This window comes from Gymnoscopelus microlampas (genome assembly GCF_963454915.1).
Source record: "Gymnoscopelus microlampas genome assembly, chromosome: 15".
Lineage (NCBI taxonomy): Eukaryota > Metazoa > Chordata > Actinopteri > Myctophiformes > Myctophidae > Gymnoscopelus > Gymnoscopelus microlampas.
Genome location: NC_139952.1, coordinates 48,695,504 through 48,722,501, shown reverse-complemented (window position 1 = coordinate 48,722,501; position 26,998 = coordinate 48,695,504). Strand labels below are relative to the sequence as shown.

The 26,998-nt window shown below is 39.3% G+C and overlaps 1 protein-coding gene across 1 annotated transcript in view; it reads left to right on the top strand.

Annotated features, from left to right (window-relative positions):
- LOC311062403 (uncharacterized protein) overlaps positions 1-26,998 on the top strand; it is a 320,988-nt gene that overhangs the window by 239,558 nt on the left and 54,432 nt on the right. Inside the window, exon 28 of the mRNA XM_084081417.1 lies at positions 10,071-10,247. Within this exon, the coding sequence (XP_083937543.1) occupies positions 10,071-10,247 (177 nt within the window). The remainder of the gene's footprint in view (positions 1-10,070; positions 10,248-26,998) is intronic.

Below are 26,998 nucleotides of genomic sequence, written 5' to 3'. Positions count from 1 at the left end.
TTCATGTTGTGAGGGTAAACCTAAAGATTTTACTCTCTTACACCTGTATAATGGGACATTACAATGAATAGTTTTCAACATATGGTCTTTTTAATTCATGTGATAATTGTAACAATATTTGTATAAGTCTTCACCACAGACCAGACTCTCCAACACCCAGCTGTGTGTCTATGAAGAGTGACCGGTCTAAAGGATGGGCTCCTGACTTCAGTAATGAACCTGGACCTCCACACACAAAGTATGTGAATCCTTCTATAGAATACACAACACTATGACAACATGATATCATGCTAAGTACATGCTAATTACTAAAGCACAAGACATCATTTCATAATGTTGTAGCATCCCAGACAGTATATGTGCAATTAATTAGGTGTTCAGTGGTGAAGCTGCACTATACAGACTGACTACTTGTGTGCATGTGCTATCAATTTAACTCCATATACAATGTAGGTCAATCCTCCTATACATTTTAATTTACTTATAAACCACACTGTTAGATTAGTTGTTTTATCAATAATAATAAAAAGTTGATGGTTGCTCCTGAAAATGTTATGGTACTGCTACATTTTTAAAGTGGTAGCACCGGTGCTACCAAGTAGAAAAGTTAATTTCAATTTGCTGTAGAAAACATTCTGATCTCAGACACTAAGGAACATGCCTCACACCATGCAGAGTGACACAACCTATTTCTTAAAGGTGATGGAACCAGATACTCTGATTGTTTTTTTATTAATGCAACGCCCAAAACACACCCATGACGGTAGGTGTTGTGACTGACTGTTACTACAGGCCCTTTAGAGTCCTCTAGATAGGACCATAGCTCTGGACACACCCCCACAGAGTAAGTTAAGTCATGTGACATGGAGCTACAGTATAAGTTACATAGTTAAAATAGGGCCCATAGATTCTAATAACAGTGTGTCCTCCCTGTCCAATGTTTACCTATAGATTAAGTCACTACTTCAGTTTGTGAATGAAGTCGTACAAATCTGTCTGTCTGTCTGTCTGTCTGCTTGTCGGTTAATCTGTCTGTTTGTCTGTCTGTCTGTCTGTCTGTCTGTCTGTCTGTCTGTCTGTCTGTCTGTCTGTCTGTCTGTCTGTCTGCCATCCATCCATCCATCTATCCATCCATCCATCCATCCACTGCATTTTTTAATAAATCATCTAACTCTGGTGAGGTCTGCATACTGTAGGTACAGTAGGAATACACACAAGTCAGTCTGTTTGCGTTCATTTAAATTGCAGTGTGTGTCGTTTCTGAGCGAAAACCTCACCAATAGCAATGTGGTGTTCAGTTGTTAAGTCACATGGTACAGAAACAAAGTGTGTTGATGTCTGTTTCATTTGTCTAAATGGAAATAGCAATATGTATGCATACATGATCTACAGTGGTGCTTAACACTCACGTGACACATGCAGACTAGAGATCAAATTGACCCTTTTTTCCCTGCGATTTCATTGGTCATTGTCTTCCTTCGGGGGCTCCACACGTTCTAACACCTTCTCTCCCACACATCGGGGATACCATTACATTAAATATTAAATATCGATTAGCTTTGTTTACACAACATTTCAATCCCACTCACACCTCACAGGTACACTTCATTTGTCTTAGAGACAGAACAATTAATTTAATATAGACCTAAACTCAGAACGTGTGTCTGAGAGGAACATATTCCCAGAAACCTGGCCAGTGGCAATCCATGTTGTTATATACCAACAGTTCATTAACTTTTACTTAAAAAAATAATAATCTGGTAGCGACAGAGTAAACAATGTTTCCTGACATAGATTAACTTTTCAAAGTTACTTTTATGCCTGCTGTCTGCAGCCAGTGTTTGTCTCCATGTGTCCAGACACATATCTCATTAAAGAACATAGATCTGATATATTATAACTCTATATCGCATAGATATGAGGAGGGAAAGTGAGCTCCATTGGGAATGGTAACTAAGAGAAAACTCATGAAACAGCGTGATCGCTGTAGCTGTGAGCTGGAATTAGGCTACATAAAGCATAGGTTAAGTATTGCATCACCGCCACAAACAGACCTATAGTCTATATACTGTAGGTCTAAGAAGCGCTTCCGTACACGTCACTGACTATCTTTATTGACACAAACTCAAAATAATGACTATGTCATAGTCATTATTTTGAGTTTGTGTCAATAAAGATAGTCAGTGATGTGTACGGAAGCGCTTCTTAGTCCCTCAAACATTTCCATGTCAAGGACGGTAGGACCCCCACATTGACATGCATTTGGCTGCAGACCCACATCTAAAATATTTTCTTAGAGGGACTTGTGTAACAGAAGATTTTTGCATTTTTCAAAAAATATATAGATTTAACTAAATGTTTTGAAAATAGCCGATCTACAAGCTCAAAACGGGCAGTGATTGGATGTATTGTGATCTTGTAGATCAGCTATCCCAAACAAATTATAAAATAAGGTTAAAGTGGTTAAACTGTTCCTTGTTTTGCTGTAGACCCCCTGGAACTCTCTCAATAGCCCATGGGGGTCCCCAGACCATACTTTGAGAACCACTGCTCTAAAGATATGATAAAAAATATCATTAAATAAATCCTATATTGTACAATTGTAGAATGAATTGAAGAAAACAGAAGTATGTGTTTATTTATTATGTTTGTAGTGTGGTGTTCCACCGTCTTTAGAATTTAGTTGAGGCATTCTGGACTTCATTCTCTCAACTTCATGTCTGTGTGCAGGCCATGCAGTCATGATGCCCTTTTATGGTGATTGGTGGGACACCTATGCTAATTGGGATGTTAAGAGGATATGGATTCATCATTATAAGAACACCATTATGAACATTATGCTCTCTAAGAACATGTCCTGAATCTGACTAGACTTCTCTCAGGATTTTTCTTATGAAGAATCTTAAGAAGAAACTTAGGACGAATATTGGTGAATGAGGCCCTGTTGGTGGAACTGAGAGATGTATTTAAAAAAAGACAAATGCACGGAGAAGGCAGCCCAGGTGCTCATCCAGGCTCTTGTCATCTCCCGCCTGGACTACTGCAACTCCCTCCTGGCTGGTGCTCCGGCATCTGCCATCAGACCTCTGGAGCTTGTTCAGAAAGCTGCAGCTCGTCTGGTTTTCAACCGCCCCAAGTTCTCCCACACAACTATCCTTCTCCGTTCTCTACACTGGCTCCCCGTAGCAGCTCGGATCCAGTTTAAAACCCTGGTGCTAGCCTATAGGGCAGTGAAAGGAACAGCTCCTTCCTACCTCCGGGCTATGGTTGATGCCTACACCCCTGCCCGACCACTCCGGTCTGCCACCTCGGGGTGACTGATTGCCTCGTCACTCAGGGGTCCTTCTGGTCGATCGACACGGTCACGACTTTTTTCTGTTTTGGCCCCACAGTGGTGGAATGAACTTCCCACTGAAGTCAGGACAGCAGAGTCACTGCCCATCTTTCGCCGCAGGCTGAAAACCCACCTCTTCAGGAAACACTACCCTTCCTCTTTGCCTGGCCTACTTGTTGTTAACTAGTTGTACGAACTCTTGTTTTAGTTTTGTATTGTTTTATTGGATCTTGTTTAGTCGATACACTTATTTGTCTGAGCTCGTGCTCATTTGATTTTGCTATTTTGTCTCATCTGTTTAAGAAAGTAGGTAGCTGATATATTGCACTTTTACCTTAGCGCTAGGTATACTCTTGGTTGCTTGTTTTTTGCAGGAAATGCACTTAAGACTTCTGGTGATTAGTAGTTTTCGTTCCCTACCTATGTTGAATACACTTATTGTAAGTCACTTTGGATAAAAGCGTCTGCTAAATGACTGTAATGTAATGTAATGTAAATGCATATATTATCAACTATGATCCAACGTTCATGCTCTTCAGCAGGTGTTTAAGGCTTTCAGGGTCTGAGGTGGTTCTCTTTCATCATGTCATACGTGTAGCATCATGAGCTGTGATTGGTCTACTTTTAAGGGGACAGACATACAGAAAACCCTGTTCTAAAGCCACACTGTAAATTATTACTAGTAATATCTGAGCAGCAAACTGTATTTCAACTCAAATGATAATTTCATAAACATTGTGTGATTCCAGAAGTCTTCACCACAGACCAGAGTCTCCAACACCCAGCTGTGTGTCTATGAAGAGTGACTGGTCTAAGGCTTCCCCTTTGAACTTCAGTAATGAACCTGGACCTTCAAACACAAAGTAAGATCACTGACCTCTGTGAACTTTAACTGGAAAGAAACAAATAATAAATCTGTATAAAAAACAAGTTAAACTGTAAAATGTTATGCTCTGTTTTACTAATGAACATACAGAAACATACTATATAAACAAAGAATTGGAGATGAAACAGTCAGTGATTTGATTTAGTGTCTTTAGAAAATATGTTTTGATGCTGTTCTGACTTTTGGTCTTAACCCATTTAAACCTGAGGCCGGTTCTAAAAACACCTTCTAAATCCTGACCTAAGTTTTCTGAAACACTTCAAATATGTATTCAAAAATTACAACAAATGTATGTTGCTATATACTGTACATTCCCGTCCTGAAAGGTAATAGGGGTTCCCGCCCAAAATGGGTTAAATATATATATATAGTTTTTATTTATCAATATCAATGCTTTTATGTCATCTTGTTGAGGTGACTGTAATGGCCTCTCCTGCCTGTCACTCTCATGTCTCCAACGTGTTGACAAGAGAGATGATAGGAATTGAACTGGTGTTAAACCAATCAGATACAACAGAACCACATTTATCTGAACCCTAACAGGTCTTTCAGGAGGTGATGCCTCAATTAGCTCCTTGTTACCAGTCTGGTTCAGCTAGGTCTCATTGAACATAACACAAGACTATATGTAATATTATTACATATAGTTAGTGTTGTCGCCTAAAGGCAACAACACTCGTTTTGTTTCCCTCTTTATATAGAAAGCAACTCTAAAACTTTGCCGCACTACTCCTCCCAGAGTTTTTCCGGCATGTCAAATCGACTGGCTTCATCGGGAATGGTGTGTTTGCATTTTGTTAAACGATATGTTACATAGTTTAATTGATATACATGTATTAGTGAATAAAAATGTCCCATTAACATGAATGGAAAGGGGTGACAGGTCCCATTCAAGTATGTTTCTCTCAGAAACTAATTGGAGAGGTTCACAGTCCAGTGGCATATGCAGGAAAATCATGAGCTGTGATTGGTCTACTTTTGAGGGGACAGACATACTGTACAGAAGACCCTGTTCTGCAGCCACACTATGAATAGTACTAGTAATATCTGAGCAGTAAACTGTATTTAACTCAAATGATAATTTCATAAACATTTTTATGATTCCAGAAGTCTTCACCACAGACCAGAGTCTCCAACACCCAGCTGTGTGTCTATGAAGAGTGACTGGTCTAAGGCTTCCCCTTTGAACTTCAGTATTGAACCTGGACCTTCAAACACAAAGTAAGATCACTGACCTCTGTGAACTTTAACTGGAAAGACAAAAATAATGAATCCACAAAGAAATAATTAAATACTGTATATAAACATTTTTTATTTGGTTGTACTAATAAACAGAAGGAAAAAAAGTGTGGATATGAAACCCTTCAGTAATTTGATAGATAGGCAGGTATTTGTGTCAAATAAATGTTTAAAAGCTAATCAAGGATCTGCACTACAAAGACCCTGTCACCTTTGCCCTTTAAAAAAGTCGGGTGACATATTTGTCCGTACTTTTATGTCATCTTGTTGGGGTAACAGTCTCTCCTGCTTGTGTCAGAAATCACTCTCATGTCTCCATCTTGTTGACAATACAGCAGCTAGATTTGAACTGGTGCCAAGTCAAGAATATATAGGAGAACCCACCACTCCCAATAGTAGTTGTTTATTAAAGCAAAAACTACCATCACATCTAGTTAGAGTTTAAACTGCAAAGATAATTAACACAATTGGATACTTTTTTTTCTCCAGAGTAGCCAGTTATTTTCTTCACTGCTGTTGTATCCTACTGGCTCATCTGCCAGTGAGGATCAGATAAAAAATAAACAAATGCACAATTTATATCTTTATAATTTATGAATGAAAGATTTATGAATATACCATATAGTTCCATGAAGTGGAGATTATTATTGTACATCAACACAATGCAGTGTGAACATATCCATGATGTTATATGTCATATTATATTATATGTAGATATTAAAGACTATTATGTAGTAATACATTGTCTTAATCTCCACAGAGAGAGGAAGAGGAGTGGTTGTGTTGTGACAGAGCAGGCGTCCAGGTGTTCAGTGTGTGAGGAGGTTCTGACAAATCCAGTCTCTACCAGCTGTGGACACTGGTTCTGCAGACAGTGCATCACCTCATACTGGGGCCAGTCTGCTCCAACAGGACACTATGGCTGTCCCCAGTGTAGTAAGAGATCCAGAACCACACCTGGACTGAAGACACCAAGTCAAACCACACCTGGACAAAGTAAGACTGGACAGAATTTGCACTAATTAAAATTGCATGTTAATGAATTGAATGTTTAATTTGCAGAAATCATAGTCAGACTAAATATTCAAATTAGTGTCTGAATCAATATCTAAATGCAAATAATGAAGCTAAACAACTATCAACTCTGGACAAAAACAACTGGTCTTGTTTTATTACTTTTTACTGTTTTTTTTAAACAAATTGTGTGCCGTAAATATGTAAAGTTATGAATTAACCAGAATGTTTAAAACATACATGTTCTTCTAATTTCAGATGTCAGTCTGCTGGTTGATTTGAATGATTATAAGAGCAGTTTGAACAGTCTTGATGATGTGAAAGACCACATGACAGAAGAGTCTGGAACCTCCCTCACCAGCACCTACACAGAGCTCTACATCACAGAGGGAGAGAGTGAAGGGGTTAATAGCCAACATGAGGTGATACAGCTTGAGACGGCTTCCAAGATGAAGACCTTCCATGACACACAAATCAACTGCTGTGACATCTTTAAACCCCTCCCTGGTAGGGAGACACCCATCAGAAGAGTTCTGACCAAGGGTATCGCTGGCATTGGTAAAACATTCTCTGTGCGTAAGTTCACTCTGGACTGGGCAAAGGGTTTGGAAAATCAAGATATAAATCTCCTGGTTCCCTTTTCATTCCGGGAGCTGAACTTGGTCAGAGATGAGCAGTACAGTCTTCTCACACTGATCCATGAATTCCACCCAACATTAAAGATGGTCACAGCAGAGCAGCTCGCTGCCTGGAAAGTTGGCTTCATCTTTGATGGTCTGGATGAAAGCAGATTTCCATTGTTCCAAAAAAAACACAAAAACAATTACATTGTTTCTGATGTCACAGTGACATCATCAGTGGATGCTCTGTTAACTAACCTCATCGAGAGGAATCTGCTCCCCTCAGCTCTCCTCTGGATAACCACCAGACCTGCAGCAGCCAATCAGATCCCTCCTGCATGTGTTGACATGGTGACAGAAGTGCGAGGATTCACAGACCCACAGAAGGAGAAGTACTTTAGGAACACATTCAGTGATGAGAAACAGGCCAGCACAGTCATCTCACACATGAAGACATCAAGGACCCTCCACATCCTGTGTCACATCCCACTATTATGTTGGATCATTGCTACCGTTCTGCTGGACATGTTGAGGACCCACACGATAGGACAGCTGCCCAAGACCCTGACTGAGATGTGCTGCCACTTTCTGTTGGTTCAGACAAAGAGAAATAAGCAGAAGTATAAGACTCATGATGTGAAAAAGAAAGGGGGGAAAAGGGGGAAGAGAAATAAGAAGTATGATGAGACACATGAAGTGAATCAACAGCAGCTCATGCAGACTGGCAGGGAAGTTCTCCTGAAGTTGGGCAGGCTGGCATTTGAACATCTGGAGAAAGGTAGCATCCTGTTCTACCAAGAAGACCTGGAAGAGTGTGGTCTTGATGTGAAAGATGCCTCACTGTACTCAGGAGTGTGCACAGAGATCTTCAAAAGAGAGGGTGTGCTCTTCCAGAAAACGGTCTACAGCTTTGTTCATCTGAGCATCCAGGAGTTTATGGCTGCAGTCTACCTGCTCCATTGTTTCTCAAAGAAGAACATGAAGGTACTGAAGACATTCCTGGAACGTGATTATTACTCCATCTCCCTCTCTGAATTCCTGAAAGGCGCTATGAAAAAAGCCCTAAAGAGTAAAAATGGTCACCTGGACTTACTTGTTCGGTTTCTTCATGGCCTCTCACTGAAGTCCAACCAGAGTCTGTTAGGAGGCCTACTGGGTCAGACAGAGAACAGTCCAGAGAGCATCCAGGAAGCCATCAACAACCTAAAGGGAATGATAAACACTCGTGATATCTCTCCTGACAGATGTATTAACATCTTCCACTGTTTGATGGAGATGAACGACCACTCATTACATCAGGAGATCCAACAATACCTTAACGGATCAAAGAAGGAACTGTCTGAGAGCCAGTGTTCAGCTCTGGCCGTCATGCTGCTGATGTCTGAGGAGGCTCTGGAAGAGTTGGACCTGGACAAATACAACACATCAGAGGGGGGGCGATGGAGACTGATCCCAGCTGTGAGGAACTGCAGAAAGGCTCGGTTAGTAGTCAAGTGAATAGAAACATCCTAGTGACATTACAGCTAACACTATAATTAGAGATTAAGGTTGACATAAAGGTTCTAATAAAACTGTCTGTGTCTCAAATAGTGACTAGTGGTATTGTGTGTATGTGCAAATAAAGGCCAGACCACAATAAAGCAGTCTAAAAGCCCTGCTGGTTACCCCCACCAGACCAGTTGTTTGAACCCACTGACATTGCCATCCTCTCAGTAGTTAAAATAAAAAGTAAATACATTTTTAATGGTCATCATTCACAAAGCTCTTAACATGTCTGCTATATTCTTTAGTTTAGGTTTGCTTGTAAATAAAGAGCCATGTCTGATTCATGAAAGGCTGTGTAAAGCCTTGATTTGTGCGCGACTCAGGTGTATCAGATGATGAATTCCACCAAATAGTAAATATGCCATGTATTTGCTCATTCTCACTTTATTCATTTCACACCTTCAACTGCTGGTTGAACATTGCTCTCTTCCTCTGTTCAGTCTTTCTGTGACGTCTAGTGGTGTTGACCGTTCCACACTCCACTCTGGTTTAAAGAGAATGTTTTAAATATAGTTTTGCTCTTGTTAAGATTGGTTTCCTATTAATGTCATTTAGTCAAACTAGAGGTTGGGGCCGCTTCGTGGCCCTCACATCTACGGTGCACCAGTGATCCAACAGATATGACCATATATGGAGATCTCTATCTGTCAGTCCTTTTCCTTTTTATGGGACACTGTGCCTATGTCACACATGTGCAGTAGGATGGACCTAGCGACCAAAAAAAAAGGTGGCTAAAATGTGCCTGAATAAAAATAATGTAGTTTTATATTAACTGTACAATATGTAAGTACATCAAAGGTGGGGAAAGAAGCCTAGGCATTAGCCAGAGCACTGATCAATAGTCTGTGGCAAGTTTGGAGGCAAGTGGAGACCTTGTGTGCTGACCAACCCGGGACGTACACCACAGCGTGGGCATTTTAATTAAAGTAGTAGGATATTGGATTTAGCTTCAGGAATGTCACAAATACTAAAAAACTCAAATCTCCATGAATTCAAGGTTTAATTGAGGTTTAATTAATTGGGGTGAAATATTCCTTTAATGGAAGACAAAACTATATTAGTATACTCAGCATACTGTAGGTGAAGTGCACACATGTAACATGAAGGTAACCAACATTAATAGGACTCATCCAATCGCTGACTCTTTATGAGTTATCTACCATGAAAACAGACCATACCATATGAGAAATGGACCATACCATTAGTGAAGGGGTGTACAGAGGATGGCTTTTTAAACAGTGAGCTTGGTTACTCAGATGTACTTACATTACATTAACTTTTCATCTGTTGTTTACTTCCCTGTTCTCTGATCATACTTAAACTGTTTATGTCTGTATAACTAGATACAGTAGGAGATCTCTTAGTTAACTTCCATGACAGTGAACTAGGTGTAATTTGTTTTGATAGTCTCTTATGTAATCTGTATTTACAGACTTGTTGGCTGTAACCTCAGACAGACAGAGGTTGAAGTTGTGGCTTCAGCTCTCAGCTCTAATCCTTCTCATTTGAGAGAATTGGACCTCAGCAAAAACAACCTGCAGGACTCAGGACTACTGGATCTGCTCTTAGCTGGACTGAAGAGTCTGCACTGTAGACTGGAAATTCTAAAGTAAGATACATTTACCCGATCTTGATCAATTCTGTGTTATGTACTGTATTATGTGAATATATTATGAATGCTCCATGTCCTGCCATGCTGAGATACAAAATGGCACTATCGTTGTTGGATGTATTTTGTCAGATCTTCATCATCTTCTAGTTTTGATTATTTACATTGATATTAATGGGTGCAAGCGTTCATTTCAGGAATAGAGATTTCACTAGATGACCACCCTTAAAATGTTTTGCAGGTACAATGGTGATCTGGATTTCCTCCCTATGAGCATGTGGTATTTTTCTCCTTCCTATGAAACATCTTTCTGAACTCTAGATCTGAATTCCTAATACTCACCAATGTGATGGAGAAAACATTTGGGGTTGATGAACTTCTCATTCATATAGTTTATTATTTGGTCTCTAAAGTTTAAAAAGGATCAAATAACTGACAAATACCTATGAGGCACAGAGAGCAGGAACATCCTCAAACATTTAAAATTACATTTGTGAGAAACATTAGGATAGCCTTGTTGACTTGTAGCAATTTTCAAATTATCTTGCAATGATTGTTTGATGGTAGTAACAGCCTTGTATTAAAATCTGCAAATGCATTAACTATAGTGGGACAAGTGAGCTTTATCTTAAGAATCTGTCTTTATTTTCTTTCTTGTTTTATTGTATTCTTGTTACGGGGCCAGAGCTCTGCTCTGGACACGTATTGTTATTCGCATTATTCTGTCACTTCTGCCACTTTTCGCAGTTCTGGCTGAACCGCGCTGTCGCTTTTTACGAAACTCGGCCATATGGTAGATGGTCATGAAAAACGATCAAAAAATAATTCTCACAATCTTTCGTCCAAAGGTGGCGCTATAGCACTCAATTGAAAATGCCAACTTTGACCAGGTACAACTCATGCCCTGTTTGACCTACAGCCATGAAACTTGGATACACATATGCGTCTCCTCATGCTGAACAACTTTCACACTCTGACTTTTGACCTCTGACCTTTAGATCTCCCACCATTTCGAATTATATGAAAAACAGTCATTGGCTCCTAACTTCTGCATTTTTTCACTTATGGAAAATCCGTTGGAAATTTTTGTAGAAAGTGGTCCAAAGTTCAAGTGTGAAACGTTTCGTGCAGATTGCTGAAAAATCCCAGGAGGAGATAGATTTTAACTATTACAGTTTTATGAAAATTATTCATCTGTGCCTAAAACATACATGCAGACTCACATTTCTTTGAAACTTTGCAGAAATGTACAGGGTCATTCCAAATATCACTGAAACCAATCTTACTCCAATTGGCCAAAAGGGGGCGCTATAGCAATTTTTTGAAAAGGCAGACTTTAAACAGGCATAAGTCATGCCTCGTTTGGCCGAAAGTCGTGAAACTTGCTTACACATGTGCCTTGACTCATGAGGAACACACGTATCGATTTGACCGTTAAGCTCCGCCCTTAGATTTTCCGCAATTTTGAGCAGTTTGAAAAATACTTGTTTTTGCCAGTTCTGGCTTAACCGTGCATACGCTTTTTACGAAACTCGGCCATATGGTAGATGCTCATGAAAAACTACCAAGAAATAATTCTCACACTCATTCGTCAAAGGGTGGCGCTATAGCACTCAATTGAAAGTGCCAACTTTGAACAGGTACAACTCATGCCCTGTTTGACCTACAACCATGAAACTTCGATACACACATGCGTCTCTTCATGCCCGACAACTTTCGTGGTCTGACTTTTGACCTCTGACCTTTAGATCGCCCACCATTTTGAATTATATGAAAAACAGTCATTGGCTCCTAACTTCTGCATTTTTTCACTTATGGAAAATCCGTTGGAAATTTTTGTAGGCAGTGGTCCAAAGTTCATGTGTAAAATGTTTCGTGCAGATTGCTCAAAAATCCCAGGAGGAGATAGATTTTAACTATTACAGTTTTATGAAAATTATTCATCTGTGCCTAAAACATACATGCAGACTCACATTTCTTTGAAACTTGGCAGAAATGTACAGGGTCATTCCAAATATCACTGAAACCAATCTCACTCCAATTGGCCAAAAGGGGGCGCTATAGCAATTTTTTGAAAAGGCAGACTTTAAACAGGCATAAGTCATGCCTCGTTTGGCCGAAAGTCGTGAAACTTGCTTACACATGTGCCTTGACTCATGAGGAACACATCTATCTCTTTGACCAGTAAGCTCCGCCCTTAGATTGTCCGCAATTTTGAGCAGTTTGAAAAACACTTAAACCCAGGATTTTTCGGCTATTTGCGTGAAACTGTATCATCTGTGTGATCTCCTTTTTCACAGTTACTTATCTGTTGGGCCAATGGCGTCTCCCTTAAATGAATGCCTCACAATCTCAGGGTCGCCAGTTCAAGCCTCACTTGATGCAGACTTAATTTAAGTTGAATTGCAAACAACATGACTGTATCATTGAATACATGTGCAACTGTTAAAGGTAATGATGAAATGCGTCTTGGAGAGAGTATGTTTTTTTAATGTATGACAAACTTCATTGTGAAAATAACCGATCTACAATCTCAAAACTTTTCAGATAGCAACATGTTTCTGAGCTTGTAGATCGGCTGCTTTCACTGGTTCACTTTTATCTTCAACAGATGACCTCAGCCTGGACAAAGCTATAGCGGTATAGGTAGTGTCTCAGCCTGTGAATCCAAAGGTCGAGAGTTTGATTCCTGTCAATGGCAATAGGTTGAGATGTTAATGGGTGAGGTTTTTCACCTGGGATTGCCCCCCTGCGTCCTATATATGACCACCTCAGCTGGGTTGGGCTAAAAAGAATTTTCGCCTGTTGGAATCATTTGCTTTGTCTCAATTTCAATCTATTCCCTTTCCATGTCTTATTGTGCTATTATTACGGGGCCAGAGCTCAGCTCTGGACCTGTTTTGTTATTGGCAGTATTCTGTCACTTCTTCTGCCACTTTTCGCAGTTCTGGCTGAACCGTGCAGTCGCTTTTTACGAAACTCGGCCATATGGTAGATGGTCATGAAAAACGATCAAGAAATAATTCTCACAATCTTTCGTCCAAAGGTGGCGCTATAGCACTCAATTGAAAATGGCAACTTTGAACAGGTACAACTCATGCCCTGTTTGACCTAGAGCCATGAAACTTGAATACACATATGCGTCTCCTCATGCTGAACAACTTTCACCCTCTGACTTTTGACCTCTGACCTTTAGATCTCCCACCATTTTGCATTATATGAAAAACAGTCATTGGCTCCTAACTTCTGCATTTTTTCACTTATGGAAAATCCGTTGGAAATTTTTGTATGCAGAGGTCCAAAGTTCAAGTGTTAAACGTTTCGTGCAGATTGCTCAAAAATCCCAGGAGGAGATAGATTTTAACTATTACAGTTTTATGAAAATTATTCATCTGTGCCTAAAACATACATGCAGACTCACATTTCTTTGAAACTTTGCAGAAATGTACAGGGTCATTCCAAATATCACTGAAACCAATCTTACTCCAATTGGCCAAAAGGGGGCGCTATAGCAATTTTTTGAAAAGGCAGACTTTAAACAGGCATAAGTCATGCCTCGTTTGGCCGAAAGTCGTGAAACTTGCTTACACATGTGCCTTGACTCATGAGGAACACATCTATCGCTTTGACCAGTAAGTGCCGCCCTTAGATTGTCCGCAATTTTGAACAGTTTGAAAAACACTTAAACCCAGGATTTTTCAGCTATTTGCGTGAAACTGTATCATCTGTGTGATCTCCTTTTTCACAGTTACTTGTCTGTTGGGCCAATGGTGTCTCCCTTAAATGAATGCCTCACAATCCCAAGGTTGCCAGTTCAAGCCTCACTTGATGCAGACTTAATTTAAGTTGAATTGCAAACAACATGACTGTATCAATGAATACATATGCAAATGGTAAAGATAACCTGAAATGCTTATTTGAGAGTACGTTTTTTCAACGTATGACATACTTCATTCTGAAAATAGCTGATCTACAATCTCACAACCTTTCATGGTTTGTGAGCTTGTAGATCGGCTACTTTCACTAGTTTTGGTTCTGAGGAGATGTACAATTTCTTCATTGGTAAATGGTTTGTGAACGAGTGATCTTAGTGTTAGTGAAACAGGGGCTTGGTTCATGAAAGAAGGCAAGAGTTTATGATCTTCAAGAGACAATATCAGCCTGGACAAAGCTATAGCACTATAGGTAGTGTTGCAGCCTATTAGTCTGAAGGTTGAGAGTTCGAATCCTGTTAATGGCAGTAGGTTGAGATGTCCAATCAAACCATTATGTTTCCATCTCTCTCTCTCATCAATCTATTGTTTCCATGTCACTCTCTCTCTCTTCAATCTATTCCGTTTCCATGTCTCTCTCTCTCTCTATTCACTGGCCCCGTATTATCGCTGCTTGCAGCTATATTTGTATTTGTTTTCTTTCAGTCTTTTTTTCCTTTCCACCTCTTGGGTCACTAGTCCAAAACCCTGACAGTCCATCACAGCCAGGTCCAGGTTCTCAATCCAGGAATAATGTATATAAAACGTGTTTCATTCATTATTTTCTTTTCTTTTTTATCTGGTGTTTCATTCTTCATTCAGACTGGCTCACTGCGGCTTGACAGAGAGATGCTGTGAAGTTCTGTCCTCAGCTGTAAACTCTCATCCCTCCCTAAGAGAGTTGGACCTGAGCCTCAACATGGTGAATGATTCAGTTCTGGAGAACTGCATGTGAGTAGACTTGGACTGTGTCCATGTTGGATAGTACAGTGAATGTACAGTGTTTCCCTCATGTGTCTCTTAACGGTTTATTCACTCTGACACAAAGTCACAAATATAATCAAATATGTATGTATATTTAGTTAATACTTTAACCAACAAACAGATAAGGTTATATATACAGATCCTTTTCAAAAAGTTAATTTTCTTCCGTAATATAATTCAAAAAGTGGAACTTTCATATATTCTAGATTCATTGCGCATAAAAAAAGGATATATTATACAGAAATGTGGACCATCTGAAAAGTATGTTAATTTATGCACTCTGCATAGTCCTCTAAAATCTCCTGGTAGATGCTGTGTTGACTCCAGTGTGAAGTTTTCACTGTCAGTGATGATTTTGGGTGCCATGTCATCTGGTGTTGGTCCACTGTGTTTTATCAAGTCCAGAGTCAACACAGCATCTATCAGGAGATTGTCAGATGTCTAAACAACATGCCATCTAAATAACATTCTGTACATTTGTGGTTGAGAAATAACAAGACATATCCAAGGTATATCTGCATAGTAAACTTGCATTAAGAACAAGATATATCTGCATAGTAAACTTGCATTAAGAACAAGATATATCTGCATAGTAAACTTGCATTAAGAACAAGATAAATCTGCATAGTAAACTTGCATTAACACATTCACCACTAGAGTTTATTCATAAGGTACTCACCCACTGCCAGCGTTTTGAGTTTTATAGCCTTTTGAACCGTTCACAAAAAATGTATATCCATTAAAATCCGCGATCGGATGGTGTTTATAAACAGCAACGACGGACGTACGAGCCCTCATAATGTTTAGGCTTTTCTTTCTTTTTCTTCTTCTGTGATATCGGCGGCTAAAACAGGCTGCAAACGTCATATCCGTTTGGCTGTGACGTGGCTGTGACGTTTCCCCACCGGCCATCTTAGATTAGCTTAGCCTCCGATCGGCTATCAGATCGTTTTTAAACACAAAGAGGATAACCGTTCGTCGATCAAAGAAAAGAAAATACAACCGGAGCTTACCATTCGTTTTTTAAACCGTGTGAAAACCATGATCTTTAGCCAAAACCAGGGAAAAACTGTTTTTTCAAGATAAAAAACGAACCGGAAACGGTTGTCGGAAATGTTCTCATAGGATGGGTCGGAAGCGTCATGGGGAAAAAAAGAAAATCAAGGATGGTACCAAAACATTTTTTCTTCGTTATCAAACCACATAAAAAGACGATCCCGAGATATCTCGGTATCCGCGGGTAACGGGTGGATTTAATGTCCCGAGATATCTCGGGATTGGCAGTAAATGTGTTAAGAACAAGATATATCTGCATAGTAAACTTGCATTAAGAACTAGATATATCTGCATAGTAAACTTGTATTAAGAACAAGATATATCTGCATAGTAAACTTGCATTAAGAACTAGATATATCTGCATAGTAAACTTGTATTAAGAACAAGATATGTCTGCATAGTAAACTTGCATTAAGAACAAGATATATCTGCATAGTAAACTTGCATTAAGAACAAGATATATCTGCATAGTAAACTTGCATTAAGAACAAGATATATCTGCATAGTAAACTTGCATTAAGAACAAGATATATCTGCATAGTACACTTGCATTAAGAACAAGATATATCTGCATAGTAAACTTGCATTAAGAACAAGATATATCTGCATAGTAAACTTGCATTAAGAACAAGATATATCTGCATAGTAAACTTGCATTAAGAACTAGATATATCTGCATAGTAAACTTGCATTAAGAACAAGATATATCTGCATAGTAAACTTGCATTAAGAAGGGATAAAGGAGAGTGGAGTGCTAGGGGTTAAGGTGGAGTCTGAGGAGGTGATGAGATCCAAACTGGGCAGCAGTGAGTATGTCTGGATGGGCTGCAGGGCCAAGATAATGATAGGAGAAACACTGTAGTGTCAGGTAGTGGAGACGTTGTGTTAGACAGTCAGACATTGATGCATTGTTGTTCTATTTCCTACAGAGTGAAACATGGAGGAGAAGATTGGCTTAATCCTCAATTCATTACAAAATGTGAGTATCTGTCTGTCTGTGTCATTATCACACATTAACATTTTATACACAGTTTTATACTCGGTTGGCCCCTCCCCAGATACTGTCCTGAAAACTCTTCAGTAGAGCTTCCAGGGAATTCAGGAGGTTTCTCTGCTCTTGGCCCGGTCCTTAACCCAGTAAGACCTGGAAAGCCTATACGTTGTTATACCTTTAAAACCGGGAAAGCATCTGTGTCATTTTAGATGTTGCTATGTATATAGAAACATGAATCTTTTTCTAATCTAATCTAATCTATTTTTTATATTTTAATAAAACATTTAAGTTTTTCAGAAAACTAAGGTCATGTGGGTTGACAGAAACAATGGGCCTCATTCACTAACCTGGTCATAAATAAGGTGTATATCCTGGTCATAAATAAGGTGTATATCCTGGTCATAAATAAGGTGTATATCCTGGTCATAAATAAGGTGTATATCCTGGTCATAAATAACATATGTATATTGGGATAAGTTAATTCTGACGTGTGATTCATGAAAGAGGGTTCAGAGCCATGATTTGTGCGTATCACAGGTGTATCTCATTTGTGTTCTAAAATCACTAGTGTGCTCCCGTGTAGATCCTTTGTATTGTTCCACGCCCCATTTAACACCATAAAAGGCAACCAGAAATAAACCACGTGAAGAAAAAAAAACTGTTTTGTTCTGTCTGGAAGTGAGTCCCTCGATCACACGATGGATCAGCTGAACGTTAATAAAGTAATGCTCTCATAATGAGAATAAGAAGTTACAAGTAAGACGCGCGAACGCTGGAAGCGAACGCAGCTTGAAAATATTGTGTATTTACGGACTTTGTGTGTGTGTGTGTGTGTGTGTGTTTGTGTTTTGACTGTAGCTGCACTCTGGCGCACTCTGTCGGCCGCACCCAGGCAGTGCACTGCACACAGACAGACACACACACACAAGCCGAGCAGACTTTCATAGTAAGCTCCACTTGGGCGGAGGCGCGCCTCCTTCCGCGTTCGCAATAAAGTTTAACCCCACCACCAAATAATAGGCTAATAAAACGTGGAAAGGATATTATAGAAGCCTTTTCTATTAAATAAAAATAATGGTTGCATTTGACTGAGGAAACAGAGATCCGATTATGGACCAGATCACACTTTAATGATTACTGAGGATAAACCTGTCCTTAGGATTAACAACATATCCTGTCCTACGTCAGAATGGTGAATGGATATTATGGACACAGATTTCATCCATACTGTATCCTCATCAGATGATAAGACATAAGTGTGATGTGATGTGGTCAATATTATAAATTAATAGCGCGACATGCTGGCATGAAAGTCCAATATGTGAAACTGTGGCCACATTTGCAGAAACGGAAAACATGTAAAAGGACCTAATAATTCAGCTCTAAATGTGTCAACTGAAAATAAATACTCGATTGAATTTGCATCATGTCTACCATATGCATCCAAGCAATAGATCCTTTTTTAATGTGTTGACACATTTTGGGCACATAAAAACATTATTTGAGGTTTGGCACTATCGTCATTGATTTTTCATGAAGAATAAGGCATTTTAATAACATATATGAAAGGTTTAAGGCATATAAGTAGAGTATAAGACCCAATGCCTCACAATTCCTCACAACGCCTCATATTGTGACACATACTGTATTACACCGTCAGGAGGCTGCAATTCTAAAATGGCCCCTGTCCAAGTCTTAACCTATCCCAAGCCTTAACCTACCCCCCTACCCGCCCCCCCCCCCCCCCCCTTCCTTTTTCTTTTGTACATATTTTTCACTCTTCATACCAGTAACCTGTAAACTGATTGTATGACATTCTGTATAGTAGTGTGTATATCTGTCTGTCTCTTATATGTCATCATGATTTGTGTGCATGGGGATCTCATTTTAAACAAGCTCAGTGCTTAATGAGTCTCCCAGTTTAGTAGACCTTGTATTGTGAATTTGTACTTCCATGTACTGTATTTCACATGTCTTACTAAATAAAGTACATCAATCAATCAATCACTCAATTATATGCTTGTAGATCGGCAATATTTAAAATATACCCATATATACACTTTTTGGGCCGGCCACCTTGACCGACAGGATTATATTTTACCGGCCAAAGAATGAAGTGGGCTAGTAATATCTATCTACTCTATCATGCAGAGGTGTCGCTTTCCAAAAATAACTGAACAAAGTGGGCGTTATGAACAGCTTGGGTGACTACGTCACACAGTATAAACACATTAATATATGTTTTATTCAACCTTAATATGCAAAACTTACAGCTTTTGTTTTGTTTTGTTAATTATGTCATCGTGAATGATGGTAAAAGGAAGATTCATTACTTGCCTGCAATGTATGTGTGTCACCAACTTTCACCACTTTATCCATTGCAGACAGACAGACATAAAATAGTCTAATAACAGCATTTTCCCAATCGGCCACGGTGGTCTGTGATCTTTATAATTAACGGGCAATTAAATATTACATTTAATTGGTAAATACCGGCTAACGGAAACACTGATCTTGACGTGTGGTGAGCTTTTAGATAGACTATTACAAATAAATAAAAATAGCTGATCACAACTTGTCGCATTGTGACAGGTTGTGAGCCGATCTACAAGCTCACATCATGTTGCGTTGTGAGACTTTACATCGGCTATATTACAAGAAATAGCAGATCTACAAGCTTGCAAAGCCTTGCATTATGATGTGCTATGAGTTTTGACTATATTTCAAAAACGGCCGATCTACAAGCTCACACCATGTTGCAATGTGACAGGTAGTGAGTTATTTCAAACATCAACAAGTAGAAGATCACGCTCATCCAAAGTAATTTAAAAAGCCAGATGCAGAGCAGAACTCTGCACTGGAATAATTATGATCCATAAGTTAAATGGTTTATTATTACCATCATGAATGTGATGTTTAAAGCCTGCCTGATCTTCCTCAGACCTCAATATATCAAACATAACAAAGATAGATATTGCTCCCGTATTAGGATTATTACGGTCATTTCCGGGACGCGAGGCCCAATTATTAGTTACTGTTTGGGCTGGGACATGGCGCACAAGGGCAGTGGCGTAATTTACATAGGGTTGCTGGGTTAAAACGCGCGTTGTGAGCTTGAAGATGATTTATAGTTAAAAATAGCTAATCTACAAGCTCACAACACCTCATACTGTGTACTTTTTAATTAATTAATTAATGAAATTGCCGATATGCAATCGTTGTGAGCTTGTAGATCGGCTATTTTTCTAATACAAAACTGTCCGATCTATCAATTTACAACAAGTTGCATTGTGACAGATTGTGAGCTTGCTTATTGGGTTCTGGTAAAATAAAATAAATAGCCGATCTACAAGCTCACAATGCCTTGCATCATGACAGGCTGTGAGCTTGTAGATTGGCTATTTTTCAAAAACAGCGGATCTACAAGCTCACATGTTGCAATGTGACAAGATCGGCTTGTAGATGTAAATACTGCAGTACAGAAAAACATAAAAAAATATAATGTACATAATAAATAGGAGATCTACAAGCTCACAACTCCTTGCATCGTGACACGTTGTGAGCTTGTAGATCAGCTTATAATTCCTCCATATTTCAAAAATAACTAAAATAGCCGATCTACAAGTTAGCAACTCTTCACACCATGGTGTGAGGTGTTGCTAACTTATAGATGCTGAATGTTTTCTATCTAACACAGTGGTTTACAAACTGGGTCCCCAAATTATTGTGGGGGGTCCCCAGATGATTATCTTAATGTGTAACATTGTTTTCTCACTCAACAGTAAACAAACCAACATACAGTAAGTGTATACAGGGTATCTGCACATTTATAATGTTACAATTTAAGGACTTTTAAGACCTTTTTAATACCAAATTGGCCAAATTGTCAAATATTACGCAAAAAAAAAGGCAAATATTGTGAAAATAGACGATATACAAAATAGCCGATCTATAAGTGGTAGATCGGCTATAAATATACTATAAAATATATCTACAAGCTCACAACGCCTTGTAGATCGGCTATTTTCACATTATTTATATGTGGAACCGAGTCAAACTAAATGTAATGCCTCAACTCCTACAATTACCCCACCCTGACAAGTGCTTGTCAGAGTGGGGGGTCCCCAGTTCAAATATGATTATTTTGAGGGGTCCCCAGTTAAAATATGATTATTTTGCGGGGTCCCCAATTCAAATATGATAATTTTGGGGGGTCCCCAGTTCAAATATGATTATTTTGGGGGGTCGCAGCCATTAAAGTTTAGGAACCTTTGATGTAACAGATGTGTCTATTTTCAGAGGTGTAAAGTAACTAAGTACATTATTTTACTCAAGTACTGTACTTAAATAACATTTTGAGGTATTTTTTACTTTACTGGAGTATTTCCTATTTTCAGTACTTTTATTTCTACTCCAGTAACTCCACTACATTTGAAAGGCATATTGTACTTTTACTCCACTACAATTATTTGAAAATTGTACTTACTAGTTACTTGGAGGATTTTGATTATTCTTACAAAACATACATTAACTACATTAACAGCCCTATATACAGTACATTGCGGCCATTTGAAAATAGTCGATCTATAAACTCACAATGCGTCTCCATGCAACGCATTGTGAGCTTGTAGATCTGCTATTTTCAAAAGATTTTTATACAATTTATACATTTGAAAACTTGTGAAATGGGACATTCTGTATAATGAGTACTTTCTACTTTTGGTACTTTAAGTACATTTTAATGGCGATACTTTTGTACTTTTTCACAAGTACATTTTGAATTCCGGACTTTTACTTGTAACAGAGTATTCATACATTGCAGTATTGATACTTTTACTTAAGTAAAACATTTGAGTACTTTTTCACATTGATGTCATTTCACATAAACTTAATGTAAACATTTTCTCACAGAAAGTCACTTCTCACCTGGAGGCTTTAAGACATTCTGACTCACATTTTACTGTGTTGTCGTCGGGCAGAAACCTTGTATCTCTGACACGTCGTGAGCTTGTAGATCTGCTATTTACACTATTTTAATGTTTTTAAAATGATATTAAGAAAATAAATGAAATGTTTTGGACATACAAGGTTTCCAGCCGACAGCGACGCAGACGTGTGTGTGTGTTTGTGTGTGTGTGTGTGTGTGTGTGTGTGTGTGTGTGTGTGTGTGTGTGTGTGTGTGTGTGTGTGTGTGTGTGTGTGTGTGTGTGTGTGTGTGTGTGTGTGTGTGTGTGTGTGTGTGTGTGTGTGTGCGTGCGTGCGTGCGTGCGTGTGTCAGTCAGTGAATGATGTATTTAATGTTTACTGTGTTGTTTTTCTCATCAGATTTCCATCCTCTCACACTGGACACAAACACAGCACACAGAGACCTCTCTCTGTCTGAGAACAACAGAAAGGTGACATGGGGACAGAATCAATCATATCCTGAACATCCTGACAGGTTTGATGGATGGTATCAGGTTCTGTGTACAGAGGGTCTGACTGGACGCTGTTACTGGGAGGTAGAGTGGAGTGAATATGTTGATATAGCAGTGACTTACAGAGGGATCAGCAGGAAAGGAGGTGGTGTTGACTCTGGGCTTGGATACAATGACAAGTCCTGGAGTCTGGTCTGTAGAGATGGTAGTCATGGTAACAGTTACACTGTCAGACACAATAGTAAGGACACTGTCCTCCCTGTCAGTCCCTCTGGCTCCAACAGAGTATCAGTGTATCTGGACTGGCCTGCTGGGACTCTGTCCTTTTATAAAGGGTCCTCTGACTCACTGACACACCTGTACACCTTCCAGAACACATTCTCTGAACCTCTCTATGCTGGGTTCAGGTTAGACTGGTCCTCCTCCTCAGTGTGTCTGTGTGAGCAGAGATAGAGTCTCTATGTGAGGATGACATCAGGTCACCATGGTTACTCAACATGTTTGAGTGAGTGCAGGTTGTCATGGTTACCACTGTTGCCAGGACACTTTGAGAGTAGCAAGTCTGACGTCATGGACTCCATATTTGGGCATGAGTGACTCATCATGACATCATCATGATGATGTAATAAGCAGCACAGTGACAGTCACACATTAAAGCTCCTGTAGATTCAGTGTTTCTCTAACGTTGTCATGTCAACGACCCCCAATGCATTTGACCTTTGACCCCTGACAACAAGATTTCTGTCGTTAAAAATGTTACAAATAATAAAATCCTAAAATAGCAGATCTACAAGCTCACAACGCGTCACATTACGACACATTGTGAGCTTGTAGATCGGCTATTTTCCAATAGCAAAGTATTTGATGGTTCAAGTGGTTACACTGATTGTGATGTTGTATATTTAATGATTTAGCTTAGGACCCCCTGGTATCCCCTCAAGGACCCCCGGGGGCCCCTGGACCTCACTTTGAGAACCAGTCGTCTCTAAATCAGTTTAAACACGTTAACCTCTGTATATATTGGCTATTTGAAAGTAGCAGATCTACAAGCTCACAACGTGTCACATCTTGACACATTGTGAGCTTGTAGATCTGCTACTTTAAAAAAAAGTAAGATTTTTTTTTAATATTATATATTTTAGAAAATGATATCCGAAATCTTGTTAGCCTGCATGGTTCCAGACCAATCTGCCATTGGGCTGGCCCCTCTCAATAGAGATTGGATTCCTCTCTCTCCGAAGATGTGAGGGACCAATTAGGGCCCAGTATGCAAATGTGGGTTTATCACCAGAGGCATTTTTTTTAATTTGCATTTAAATTATTTTGAGTGAAAACAAACAAACAAACAAACAGGTTGTAAAGTAAAAATACCTCAAAATGTTACTTAGAAATACCTCAAAATGTTACGTAAAGTGTTAAGTAAAGCACTTGAGTAAATGTACTTAGTTACTTTGCCCCTCGGAAATGCAGGTTCCACACAGAGATTCCAGACTAATCTACACAGTAATATTAGTCTGGCCATGCCAGACTAATCATTTTAATCGTCATGTGAGAGTGTCACAATTATTTTAACCACTTAGCTTTGGCTATTCAAAAATAGCAGATCTACAAGCTCATAGCGCGGCACCGAGTGCCGCGCTATGAGCTTGTAGAGCGAACATTTTTAACTCAAATCTTTGCTTCTGAGGGTCCCTGGAACAAAACATTTTCATATGGGGGTCCGTGGCACAAATATGTTAAAATGGGGGTCTGTGCCACAAATGTGTTCAAATGGGGGTCCCTGGCAGAAATAAGTTCAAATGGGGGTCCCTTGCACAAATAAGTTCAAATGGGGGTCCCTGGCACAAATATGTTAAAATGGGGGTCCTGGTCAAATCCATATTAATGTCAAACTCTATGGTATAAAATGAGTCATCACCACAGGGAGCTTTAGATCTTAGATTAGATTAGATAGAAGTGAACAAACCTCCACTCCATACATTTATAAATATGTATCATAAATACTGTCCATCAACACTGATGATGATGATGATGATGATGATGTAAATATCAGTGTCATATTGTGTCTCTTATGATACAAACTCATATTTTATGTAATATATTTTTTTAAATATTTTGACACAATATACAGAGGAAAACTGTATATTTGATCATGTAATTATGACAGTAATAATATTGTTTCTTGTATATATAAACCTTTATACTTTAACCACTTGAACCCCATATACTTTATTGACTGGGGTCCCCCAGGGTTCTGTAATTGGTCCCCTGCTTTTTCCCACCTCTACACCAGATCTCTTGGGTGAAAATAGCAGATCTACAAGCTATCTACTAGCTAAGATCCACATCACAAAGAGACACATTGTGAGCAGTGTTCATTTTGACAGCAAATTATAGTCATATTTTAGTCATTCTGAAATGTTTTAGACTAAATATCATAAGATTTTTGTCGACTAAATCTACAGTTGATTTAGTCGACTGAAATATATTTTGTCGGGTCGTGATGGCGTCGTAATGCCTGATTTATACTTAGCTGTGTGCCGAAAATAACTGATCTACAAGCTCACAATGTGTCTGTGACGTGTTGTGAGCTTGTTGATTGGCCGAGCGCAACCAAACATAAAATAATTTGTCTTTTAGTTCTACTGGATCTCTTCTCCACTCGTCCCTCACTAACATTTTAGTCTAGTTTTTATTTAGTTTCCATTTTTTTTGTCATAGTTTTAGTCGACAAATTTAACAGTGATTGTGAGCTTGTACATCTGCTATTTCCAGTGGATTCTCATCTATTATGACATGTCCAGAATAGTGACAGTAGGGTTGATGTGTTCACTGTCTCTGCTCTCCTACTGCTGTGAACATGTTGTTGATTGACTAGACTTCATGTCATTGACTCTCATCTTAGACTTTGTCAATCACTCTGGATTCAAACATCTACTAAATGTGTTAATGAACTCAAATCAATCATTGTTTATTCATTGATTCATTATAACATCATTGTTTCCTCACTCATTCCATTATTGTGTTTTCATTGAATATGAATGTGATATTATTCTCATTCTTCACATGTTATTGTATGATCATGTGTAGAAGTATGAATAGTTTAATAAATGTATTCTTGACAGTCAGTCGTTGTTCCTGTGTATTGATATTCATAGTGTTGTCATGACAACATGGCCACAGCTCATTGGTCATGTATAATAACTACGTTGGAGCAGGGCTCATCAATGTGTCCGTGGTAAAGTTTAGATTCTCTGTTTTACATAACATTATTGTTCTTATTTTGATCATAATAAAGAAAAACATCACATGGATGCAACTGGGCCGTATCATCAGTGTTGTAGCCTGGGGTCATCAGGTGTTTCGGGTCTCGCAACTTACAACATACACCCTCGCCCAGGTGACCCAGTCAGGGTTGATCAAGCCCCGACTTACGTCCCAGTAGCTACCCACGGTCAGTCCTATAGGGAAAGACAGGGCCACTCAGTCCGCTTCTCCGGAAGTACTCTGCCGGGACACGGGGAGGCTCTGGCCCGTGGAGGGACTAGGCTCTGTGTGTTGTCTCCTGGCCGGGCTCCTCCTTCGTCTCACCAGGTCCAGGACCTGAGCGCTGTACCAGATCAGGTGCACCGCCCCGATCCAAACATTTCCTTCTGGCGTGATGGTTCCTTGGGCCGATACCACTAGATCGGGCCGTCTAATGGTAATAGTAAGATAAGAACCAATTACTGAATGTCAGTCTCCAGGTTTTCTTCAGAATATGTATGACACTGATTTACTACCACACTATATGGCACATTATGTGTCCACTAGTACTAGTGGTTCTCACACCTTTTATTTGCAAGGTCCGCAGCCTAATACATATGATTTTGGGGGTCCTTGACATGGAAAAGTTGGATCACCACCGAGCAACAAACTGTAAGGATTTGGAAAACAGCAGATCTACAAGCTAGAGTGCCGCGCTATGAGCTTGGGGGGTCCAGGGGGTTCCCAGCTAGATTAGTTAACGTAGTGTCACTATCATTTTAACCACTTTAATAGCTTTGGCTATTCCAAAGGAGCACTTTGGCAATAACTATAAGCTCATAGCGCAGCACCAAGTGCCGCACTATGAGCTTATAGATCTGCTATTTTTGTAAAATCTTGAAGATGTGTGCATATCTTTGAATATCAACACATTTTCAGATGGGGGTCTGCGGCCAAATACATATCAATTTAGGGGTCCTTGGCATGAAAAAGGTTGAAAACCACTGGATTAAACTATAGAGAGAGGTTAGACTTGTAGGCTGCTTTACTTTGTGATAGATAAGTCATAACCCTGGAAAAGAAAACTAAACCCAACTCACACTGCTTTACAAAACAAATACAAGATGTTGGGGACACGTTCACTCTGTGTCAGAGCTGGGAATCACACTTTCAACTTCACATTGTGTAGACAGGCTCTGGATCCATTGAGACACTGTGTTAAATGTTATGTTAAAAGCTTCATCAAAAGACAAATGGATAATGACATAAAGACCAGAGGCTTTGTGCTTTCTAAACCTTTAA